Source organism: Sphaerodactylus townsendi, linkage group LG02 (genome assembly GCF_021028975.2).
Source record: "Sphaerodactylus townsendi isolate TG3544 linkage group LG02, MPM_Stown_v2.3, whole genome shotgun sequence".
Lineage (NCBI taxonomy): Eukaryota > Metazoa > Chordata > Lepidosauria > Squamata > Sphaerodactylidae > Sphaerodactylus > Sphaerodactylus townsendi.
Genome location: NC_059426.1, coordinates 5153572 through 5163967, shown reverse-complemented (window position 1 = coordinate 5163967; position 10396 = coordinate 5153572). Strand labels below are relative to the sequence as shown.

The following is a 10396-nucleotide window of genomic DNA, read 5'->3' as shown; positions in this document are numbered from 1 at the left end:
GGTCCAAAGTTATGGCAAAAATTTCAGATTCCACATTTAGTAACTGCTTCACTGTTAAGTAAATTGTGTGTGTGTGTGTGTGTGTGTGTGTGTGTGTGTGTGTGTGTGTGTGTGTGTGTGTGTGTGTGTGTGTGTGTGTGTGTGTGTGTGTGTGTGTGTGTGTGTGTGTGTGTGTGTGTGTGTGTGTGTGTGTGTGTGTGTGTGTCAGATTTTAAGAAGCCTCCAGATTATGAACCCTGGTGATTTAAGTGTCCCGCTAAGTGGCTTTAAACCAGACATTGGGAAGCTGATATCACTACATCAGTGGTGGCAAACCTTTGGCACTCCATATGTTATTGGCCATGCTGGTAGGGGCTGATGGGAATTGTAGTCCATGACATCCGGAGTGCCAAAGGTTCGCCACCAAGGCACTACATCAAGCCCATTACGAATTTACTTAACAGTGAAGCAGTTACTAAATGTGGAATCTGAAATTTTGCCTAAATGACTATGAGATTTTGAACAGCTAAACTAAGTTTTACTTGCTTTTGAATAAATGTGCCATCAATTGTTACTATTTTGAATGTTATACCTTCTGTCTTCCACAGTGAGTTGTGTAAACCACTGTTCTGAAGACTGTTTTTTATAGGGTAGGCTGGGGTGCCCCAAGAATGAGTTTATGGAACCAAGGTGCTGGTGGCCCAAAAAGGTTTGCAAATCCCTGATGTAGATCAGCACCGTGTTATTGTGTGCAACCAAGTTCCATCTTTTGCTTTTTCTGGTGGTTCTGGGTTTGAAAGTAGGCACCGTCATTTCCACTGCAAAGCCTAGTCACCATCTTCATACATAATTCTGCACAAACGTTCTCAAATAAGGTAGTCCAAAGCAAAGCACACTGTAAGAAGAGAAGAACTGCCATTCCAATGATGTGTTATCCAAAACTAGATTAGTCTTCATTTCAGAGATTTTTCAATAAAGGGCCCAAGGTTGGATCCTGGGGAAAAAAAGTGAATTTACAAGGCTCGTAAGTTTGTCTCATGAACAAAAGGTACAGTCTAAAATTAGAGATCGCAGGGCTCCGTTTCCAAGAACAATTCAGTTCTGCCATATGTGGTAGTCACATGAAACTATCTGGTCATGAGCTAGCAGGAAGGGATCATACTTCAGTCCAAGGTGAGATCTGGGTAAAGAACATTCTTAAAGCCTTCTGCGTGGCCTGCTTTGAACTTTCATGCTTTGTGAGAGAGTTCATTGGCATGGGAAGAGATTGGGAGTGCTGCTCATAACAGGCAAGATTTTGGTAGCAGCTGAAATGGTCGCTCTGTAAGTGGTGTCTTCATAGTGTCTCTCAAAAACTAGTGTCAATCTGTTTCTGGCCCTTCTCAAGACGTGGGCCATGGCTTGCACACGGCACCCTGGGGATGGCAAACGCCCGTCCTCAGGGGAGCCAAGACAGGCGTTCGCACAGGCGGCGCTGCTAAAATGCAGCAGCGCCGACCTGGCTCCCCTCCACCCCCAGAGCGGCATCAGGCCGCCTCCAAAAACCTCCCTCCTGGAGGGAGGTTTTTGGAAAACAGCGCATTCCCAGCGGCGTGGTGCAAACGGCACTGCCAGGAACACGCTGTTTTCCCCGTCCCTCTCCCACTCACTTCGTCGCCCTGCTGGCCTCCTAAGACCCTCCCTCGCTGTCCTCCGACCCCTGGAGGTCGGAGGGCAGCGTGGGTGGGTCTTAGGAGGCCAGCAGGGCGACGAAGGCGACGAGGTGAGTGGGAGAGGGACGGGGAAGAGGCGGCTCCGTGCGGAGCCGCCTCTCCCGCACCGGCCTCTGCCGGGGCCGCTCACACGCTCCTGTGCGAATGGCCCCCACCCCTCCACCAGCAGAATTCCTACCAGTGCAGGGGCGCCCTTTCCGCTGTGAGTTGTGTTGACACTGCTCACGCATGCCATCACGAGAGGACTGTCTCCATTCCCTATCCCTGGGGTTGGCTCAGTTTCATCCCTCAAACCTTCATCACTACTCCTTAGGTCACTACCATGGATCTTTGTTTTTCAGTCGGTGTTGCACAGCTGTGAGACACACACCAGCAAGGCAGGGATGGGTGAGAGAGAGGGTGGCAATCAGCTGGAAGGGATATGGGAGTGGGATATGGGGCAGGCAGGACATCATTGATGTCTCTGTGGTTTCCAGCTGTTTGCAGAGAGCCATCCTTTGACACTTCCAGGTTGTACCTGGAACAACTTGACATTATGTCACTTCTGGGGTGTACCTGGGAGTGGCATAACGTCAGTCATCACTGGTTTTTATTGATCGTTGATTTCCTGCTACCGCTCCAGACAGTAACCGGTAACAAAGGCCTGGAAAACCTAGCAAGGGAAGAGTTTTAGATTCCCATCGTACCATCCATCCTTGCTTTACTGAGAGATGCATGTGTCAAAACAAGAGTCACTATATGCGAGTGCGGATGTTTCATTCTATTCTGCCGGTCAGTGTTGCTGGCTTGATATTCTCTAGTGCCAGGCAGACCAGGCCCTGGATGGGTTAAGGAGCAGCAGTGGCGTAGGAGGTTAAGAGCTCGTGTATCTAATCTGGAGGAACCGGGTTTGATTCCCAGCTCTGCCGCCTGAGCTGTGGAGGCTTATCTGGGGAATTCAGATTAGCCTGCGCACTCCCACACACGCCAGCTGGATGACCTTGGGCTAGTCACAGCTCTTCTGAGCTCTCTCAGCCCCACCCACCTCACAGGGTGTTTGTTGTGAGGGGGGAAGGGCAAGGAGATTGTCAGCCCCTTTGAGTCTCCTGCAGGAGAGAAAGGGGGATATAACCAAACCCTCCCTCCCTCCCTCCCTCCCTCCCTCCTCCCTCCCTCCTTCTTCTTCCTTCTTCTTTCCTTCCTTCCTTCCTTCCTTCCTTCCTTCCTTCCTTCTTCTTCCTTCCTTCTTCTTCTCCTTCTTCTTCTCCTTCTTCTCCTTCTTCTTCTTCTTCTTCTTCTTCTTCTTCTTCTTCTTCTTCTTCTTCTTCTTCTTCTTCTTCTTCTTCTTCTTCTTCTTCTTCTTCTTCTTCTTCTTCTTCTTCTTCTTCTTCTTCTTCTTCTTCTTCTTAAGGGAATACCTGGCATACTCAGACCAAGAACAGAAAGAAGCTTCCAAGCATTTCAGAGGCTTTCAGTTAGTTCTGAAGATACTTATGGAAGCTTAATATAAGCATAAGCATTTTATTGTCATTGTGCACGCACAACAAAATTTACAGCAGCATTCCTCGATGCACACAATTCCAGACTCATACCCCATCCTCACTTTCCCCTTCCTCCACCCATCCCTACACAGCCCCAAACACATCAACACGAAGCCGCGGAGTTCAGCATCGCCACAGCTCTAGAGTAGAAGCTGTCTCTAAGCCTCTTTGTCCTAGTTTTGATAGACCTGTATCGTCTGCCGGATGGTAACAGTTCAAAAAGAGAGTGTGCTGGATGAGACGGGTCTCTCAGAATATTTTGGAAAAAACTTTTAGGCTTGCTTTGGGCTTGGGGAATTAGGTAGATGTTCTTCCGGAAGGAGGGGAGAGGGCAGCCTTCCATACAATCCCCTCTGTGCAGTAGTGATCACCCTTTGGAGCGCCTTCCTATCTGCCACTGTGCAACTGGAGAACTATACACAGATGCAGTCGGTTAAGACACTCTCTATAGCACAGCAGTAAAAGGACACGAGGAGTTTTCCATTCAGTTGTTGTTTCCTTAGAAGTCTCAGATAGTACAGTCTTTGATAGTACAGTCTTAGTACAGAGCTAAGGAACCCTGCTGGTTAACACTCGTGGGCTGTCTAGTCCAGCATCCAGTCTCTCTTTATATAAAACATATCACCACACGTGATTGGACTGGGTTTTTTTTTTTTTTTAAGATGAATATGTAAAGAACTGTTTCTCTTTTGTTCAGGGTAGGGATGACACACCAACAGAATCAAGTCCGGCATTTTGGTGGGAAAGTTATGGGCTCAGCCCCTTGTTAGGTGGTTGGGATCCATTACTGTCTTTCGCCCAGTTTCAGTTCTGGAGCAAGGACGCTCTCCAGAGTTCCTTGGAGGGAGCCTGGTAGATGAATAAAGGATTGAACGTCTTTGCAAGCTCCTGGAGCTTCCTTGTGGTTTAGCTTCTGGGGGGTCATTCATAGGCTGCGTTGCGTCCATTCTTCCTCCAGGAGGAATTTTTTAAAAAACAAATTTTGTCTTAAGACCACAAAGAGAGGCATATGTTAGAAATAAATAGGTGCTTGTTCTAGAGGTCTGTCAACAATGCTGGGTTATGTAATGGCTTCATGGAGCCTTGTGAGCTAACAGAGGTCTTTTTGTACATGATGCTGACTTCCTCACTTAAATACCTGCCGGCTTTGACAAGCTGACAGTATGTGACCTCAACGAGGTTAGCGGAATGTCATTCTGCATTTATAAAAACTGAGCAGGTAAGCGATCGACTTGTACTTTGGCCACCCTTGAGTTGGGAAGAAGCAGCACTCTGGAAGCTGATTCTGTACAAAGTGATTCTGATTGCGAGTGAACGCTTTCTGCAGTGAGTATATATGCCCGTGTTTGGGGTTTAGCGTACTCTTCTTTGTATCTGTGAGCAAACGTAGCTTTTATTTTTTTGCTGTCAAGTCAGAGCTGACTTGTGGAAACCTCCTCGGGGTTTTCATGACAAGAGGGGTTGAGAGGTGGTTTGCCACTGTCTGTCTCTGCATACAACCCTGGACTGCCTTGGTGGTCTCCCATTCCAAGTGCTAACCAGGACTGAACCTACTTAGCTTCCGAGATCTGATGAGATTGGGCTGGCCTGGCCCATCCAGGTCAGGGCTGAACCTGACTTTAGGAAAATTGACAGCATTGTACTTCTCTGTCAGTTGGTGTTGTGAAGTCTTCTAATGAATGGGCATTGGATAAGAAACTTTGACTCACACTGATGCCCAGCTTTTACTGCAGGGAAAAAGTCTTTGATCATTAGACCTTTTCATTAAACAAAATAAGATTCCCCCTTCCCTTCTTGTAATAAGGGTTTTATTTGAATCTGTATAGGTACCATAAAAGAAATTGGTGGCTGGCCAGTGTTCTGTATACAGACTTCGTGCCTCAGTTCCTTTCCCATGGTTAAAGAAGCTGGATGGCTGAGTCCTAATGTTTATCCTAAACTCAGTCATTCCTTGCAGTTGGTTCCTTGGAATTAGCCAGCAAGCTCTAAAGGAATTGCTGTGTTAATTCATTGAAATAATGAAAAAAACGCTACTGGTACCTTAAATACTAGGAAATGTATTGTGGTACACATTTTTGTGAGCTAAAACCTGGACACAATTAACAAATGGAATTGTGGGCCACAAAAGCTTATGTTGCTGTATGTTTTTTAGTCTTTAAGGTGCCATGACTTACTTAACAGTAAGTGCTAGTAGTTGAGCACTTTTCTCCACCAGCCCCTATCTGAATGTTCTGTAATAATGGTTTATACCAGCGTGCTGTAGTGCCTGGGAGTGGTGGGTTCTAATCTGGAGAACCAGGCCACATGAGTAGTAGACGCTGATCTGGAGAAGCAGGTTTGGTTCCACTCTCCTACACAGGAAGCTTGCTGGGTGACTTTGGGCCAGTCACAGTTCTCTCAGGACTATCATAGCCTTAAAAAGTATCTGTTGTGGGGAGGAGAAGTGAAGGAGTTGTAAGCCACTTTAAAACTCCTTGTGGTAAAGAAAAGCAGGGTAGAAAACTTCCTCCTCCGCCGCCACCTCCTTCTCCTTCTTTGTTTATGAAGGAAATTGCTGCTTGGTTGAATAGTAAGGAGCTGCCCAAATTCATGCATGTTCCAAAGTATTTGGAGGCTATCTTGAGATTTTTATTTCTTTTCTTGCAGAAACAGAAATGAAGGTACACATGCACACACAATTTTGCCTCATTTGTTTGCTGACATTCGTCTTTCACCAATGCAACCACTGCCACGAAGACGGGCACAAACACCACCACAATGACTATCAGATCTCCGAGAAACCGTATCTCCATCACGGAAGGACGGAGCCCCTGCCAAGCAAAGAAGCTGAAGACGCACAGAAGTACTACATTGAAAAACTCTTTGACCACTACAGTGAAAATGGAAAGTTATCATTTTGGGGGCTGGAGAAATTGCTGACAAGCTTGGGCCTTGGAGAAGTAAAAGTGGTAGAGATGAGCCACGAGGACATTGGCCACGATTATGTTTCTCATTTAGATGTAATAGAGGTGCAAGAAGGAAGGCATTCTCACTCACATAACCACCCTCATCCTCATAGTCACTCAGGTTCAGAAAATCAGACTGCAAGTGAAGGGTCTGCCAGAAGATCCCAGAAATGTGACCCAGAAAAAGGAGTCACAGAGTCCTCTTTGAAACCTGACGGCAAACATGCCCGTGCCCGTGACCACAATCTCAGGCACCGCGGGCACCGCCATCAGCACCCGCACCGTCACATTGGTCACAATGGCAGTCACCATTCCCATAACGATTCAGCAAGGGCTGGTGACCACGGGGAGCCAAGCCACGAGCCTTCCACAGAAACCAACACTACTCAAGAACAGGGCGAAGGAAAACCACGCAAGCCCAAGAAGGCCAGAGAGAAAAAGAAGAGTGGCGACACATTGACAGACACGTCGCAAGACGTCGCCCCGGATCGCGACTCCAACGAACAGACGGGACACAATCATGTGCATAAGCACGGTAACGTGCATCGTATATCTGCCTCGCACCCGCAGCTTCAAGATCACGGTAATGATCACGCAGCTGCTCATGGGCACCAGGATCCCAACCCAGCCAGCGGGGATGGACATCACCACGCCAGAAAGCGGGAAGCCCCTCATAAGCAGATTAGCGTGGAAAAGCAAGACATTTTTTCTGCACATAATCACAAAGCCCATAATGAAGATGAACATCACCACGAAGAGGTGAGTGTATTCCCGGGGCTTCCAGTAATGTAAAGTGATCTATGTGTGAAAGCTGGCAGTCATATGGCTAAGTCATATGGGAGCAGCAGTGGCGTAGGAGGTTAAGAGCTCGTGTATCTAATCTGGAGGAACCGGGTTTGATTCCCAGCTCTGCCGCCTGAGCTGTGGAGGCTTATCTGGGGAATTCAGATTAGCCTGTACACTCCCACACACGCCAGCTGGGTGACCTTGGGCTAGTCACAGCTTCTCGGAGCTCTCTCAGCCCCACAGGGTGTTTGTTGTGAGGGGGGAAGGGCAAGGAGATTGTAAGCCCCTTTGAGTCTCCTGCAGGAGAGAAAGGGGGGATATAAATCCAAACTCTTCTTCTTCTTCTAAGTGGGAGGATTGTGAAAATGTGCTTTTTCAAGCTTGCAAATACTCCATTGACTGTGACAGATGACACTTTTGACCAAGAAGAGTTAGATTTTTTTTCCTTACTGATAACTAAGTGATATAGCTGGGGAAGCAGATTAATACACATTTGCATTGGCCAGTAACTTTTTTTTTGCAGTGTTATTATCGAAGCTGTTTCAAACTGTACTGGTGTGGCATATAAAATAGTAGGAATTGTGCTGGTCCCACACAAGATAGCTTAATGCATTGCTTGAATGGTATGCTTTTTGAGTTATTTCTCTTTATAAGCGCCTCCCTCTCTTCTGAGCAATTAGAGGACCAAAGAACCCCATACAACAGTGATGGCGAACCTGTGCCATGGATGCCAGAGGTGGCACTCGGAGCCCTCTCTGTGGGCACGCACACACAGAGTTTGTCATGTGGGGGGCAGAAAATCACTCCCCACACACACATATCTAGCCTGGGCCATTGAGCACAACATGCGCGCACCGTGGTGACCAGGGAGGACTCGGCTGGCTGGCCTGCTGCCTGTGCTCCAGGTGGCTTCTCCCGAGGGGTATGTGTGTGCAGAAGAGGCAGAGATGCTAGAGAGGCACAGAGCGGTGCATGCAGGATTTGCTGGAGGCTAGAGCAGGCTGGCCCCTGCTCGAGCAGGTGGGGCGGAGGAAAAGGGAGCCAACCATTTTTTTTCTAAACGAAAACCTCAGCATTCAGGTTAAATTGCCCGGTTGGCACTTTGCGATAAATAACTGGGGTTTGGGTTGCAATTTGGGCACTCGGTCTTAAAAAGGTTCGCCATCACTGCCATACAACCTGAGCTACCTGAAGGATGAGCAAAATAAAGATGTAATAAAAGATTAAGGCTTTTTGTCTGCCCAGTTATTTCGAGGGCAACCATCTTCTGCTTCCGGGATTCACAGACGTTGGTGGGCTTTGGTAGCTAGCCAAAGTCTGTGGCTGCTCAGGCCATGGCCCCCTCTCAGTGGTGGTGCCACAGCCATACAATCGGAAAACCCACAACATCCTAGTGATTCTGACCGTGGAAGTCTTCGACAATATATATGTCTTCTAATGCTTCGTGGGACTTGCCCCGGAATGTTTAATTTTCTCTTTCCTGTTTCATCCACAGTGCCTAAACATCACTCAGCTGCTAAGGCATTACGGTCTTCGCCCCAATTCTCCAATTTCCCCCAGTTTGTTTACATACCTGTGTCCCGCGTTGCTGTATCAGATTGACAGGAGACTGTGCATTGAACATTATGATGATCTGCTGATTGAAGACTTGAGTAAAGGAAAAAATGCATCCCTTGGAAACATGGATAAAACAGGCGCATCAGGTGAGAGGGGGTTGTCTAAACATTTTGCCAAAGCACCTTGCCAAGACCGTTTGTGTATCAGTAAGTAAATATTCAGTGCAGAAATTGTTAGCCAATTAACGTTCCAGTTTTGTTCCATTTGGTTTACAACAACGCCTTGTGGTCCATTGGCCCCATTAACGGTACCGCTGGAGAGGCAGGACCCTGTAGAGATCTTCTGCCGCCTACTCTCAGGCATGGTGGTGATGGAAAATGCCATCAAGTCACAGGGATGTTCACAGGTGGTTTATTATTTGTTTATTTTCATTTATTCCCTACTCTTTACCACGGTTTTAGGGTGGGTTACAATAAAAACGATACAAAATCTCACAATAAAACCCCATTCTAAAACTCCTAAAGCAGTGATGATGAACCTATGGCACGGGTGCCAGAGGTGGCACTCAGAGCCCTCTCTGTGGGCACGCGCACACAGAGTTCGTCATGTGGGGGGCAGAAAATCACACACACACACACACCCACACACACATCTAGGCTGGCTTGAGCCACTGAGCACGACATGCGCGCACTGCGGTGGGCAGGGAGGACTCGGCTGGCGGGCCTGGTGCCTGTGTTCCGGGTGGCTGCTGCCCGAGGAGGGGGGGGCATAGAGAGGAGGCAGAGATGCTAGAGGGGCACAGAGCGGTGCGCACCGGATTTGCTGGAGGCTAGAGCAGACTGGCCCCTGCTCAAGTGGGTGGGGCGGAGGAAGAGGGAGCCAACCGTTTTTTTCTAAACTAAAACCTCAGCATTCAGGTTAAATTGCCACGTTGGCACTTTGAGATAAATAAGTGGGGTTTGGGTTGCAATTTGGGCACTCGGTCTCAAAAAGGTTCGCCATCACTGTCCTAAAGCAATCTAAAATCTCAAGCACATACACCCACACAAAAAAAGGAGGGGTGTATGGACACCTCGCCCCTTCAGTGGAGAAAGTCAGCCAAACACCTTGGTGAAGAGGACAGTCTTTGCCAGGTGCCAAAGCTCCAAGAGAGTAGGTGCCTGGTGAGCCTCTGGAAGGAGGGGATTCCACAGTGCAGGGGCCACTGTAGAGAAGGCACTCCAGGCGGCCCCCATTCCCCCCATCTCCAAAGGGGGCGGGGCAGCCAGGAGGGGCTCCCCCTCCACTCTCAGTGCTTGGCCAGGAATATATGGGCAGATCCGCTCTCTCAGGAACCCAGAACTGAAGCCACAGAGGGCTTTGCAGGTTAGCACCAGCATTTTGAATTGAGCCCAGTTTGCCATTGCCTGCCTCTGCATAGTGACCCAGGACTTCCTTCATGGTCTCCCATCCATGTACTAACCGGGACTGACCCTACTTAGCTTCTGAGATCTAGAACAGTTGGGCTGGCTAGCCTGAGCCATCCAGGTCAGGGCGTCCTTGGGCTTAGCTTAATGCAAAACTTTTTTCACATCCATTGATGGTACCCCAAGCTGTTTTGGAGAGGGGGGAGGGGAGGACACCAGGAAGCTGCCATTTCCAGAATCAGGCCATTAGTTCATCAAGGGCAACTGCTATCTGCTCCAGTTGGAAGAGTAGCACTTTATTATTATTTTTCAGGGCATAGTGGTTGGACTAAGATTGGGAAGATCTGGATTTGAATCCTGCTTCAGCCATGGAAACTTACTGGGTTCTCCACTATGGGGACTTCCCCGCCCATCTCTGCAATTTTTGCACTGTGTTTTGGCATCTTTCAGCACAGAATTTGTTAGTGCAAGTTTTCCACGGAGTGCCAACA

At 48.2% G+C, this 10396-nt stretch overlaps 1 protein-coding gene across 2 annotated transcripts in view; it reads left to right on the top strand.

The window, feature by feature from the left end:
* The window catches only part of SLC39A10 (solute carrier family 39 member 10), a 72781-nt gene that overhangs the window by 34887 nt on the left and 27498 nt on the right, over window positions 1-10396 (top strand). For both annotated transcript variants that reach the window (XM_048483700.1, XM_048483699.1), the window contains exons 2-3: window positions 5858-6915; window positions 8438-8645. In XM_048483700.1, the coding sequence (XP_048339657.1) occupies window positions 5866-6915; window positions 8438-8645 (1258 nt within the window). In that variant the 5' untranslated portion in view covers window positions 5858-5865. The remainder of the gene's footprint in view (window positions 1-5857; window positions 6916-8437; window positions 8646-10396) is intronic.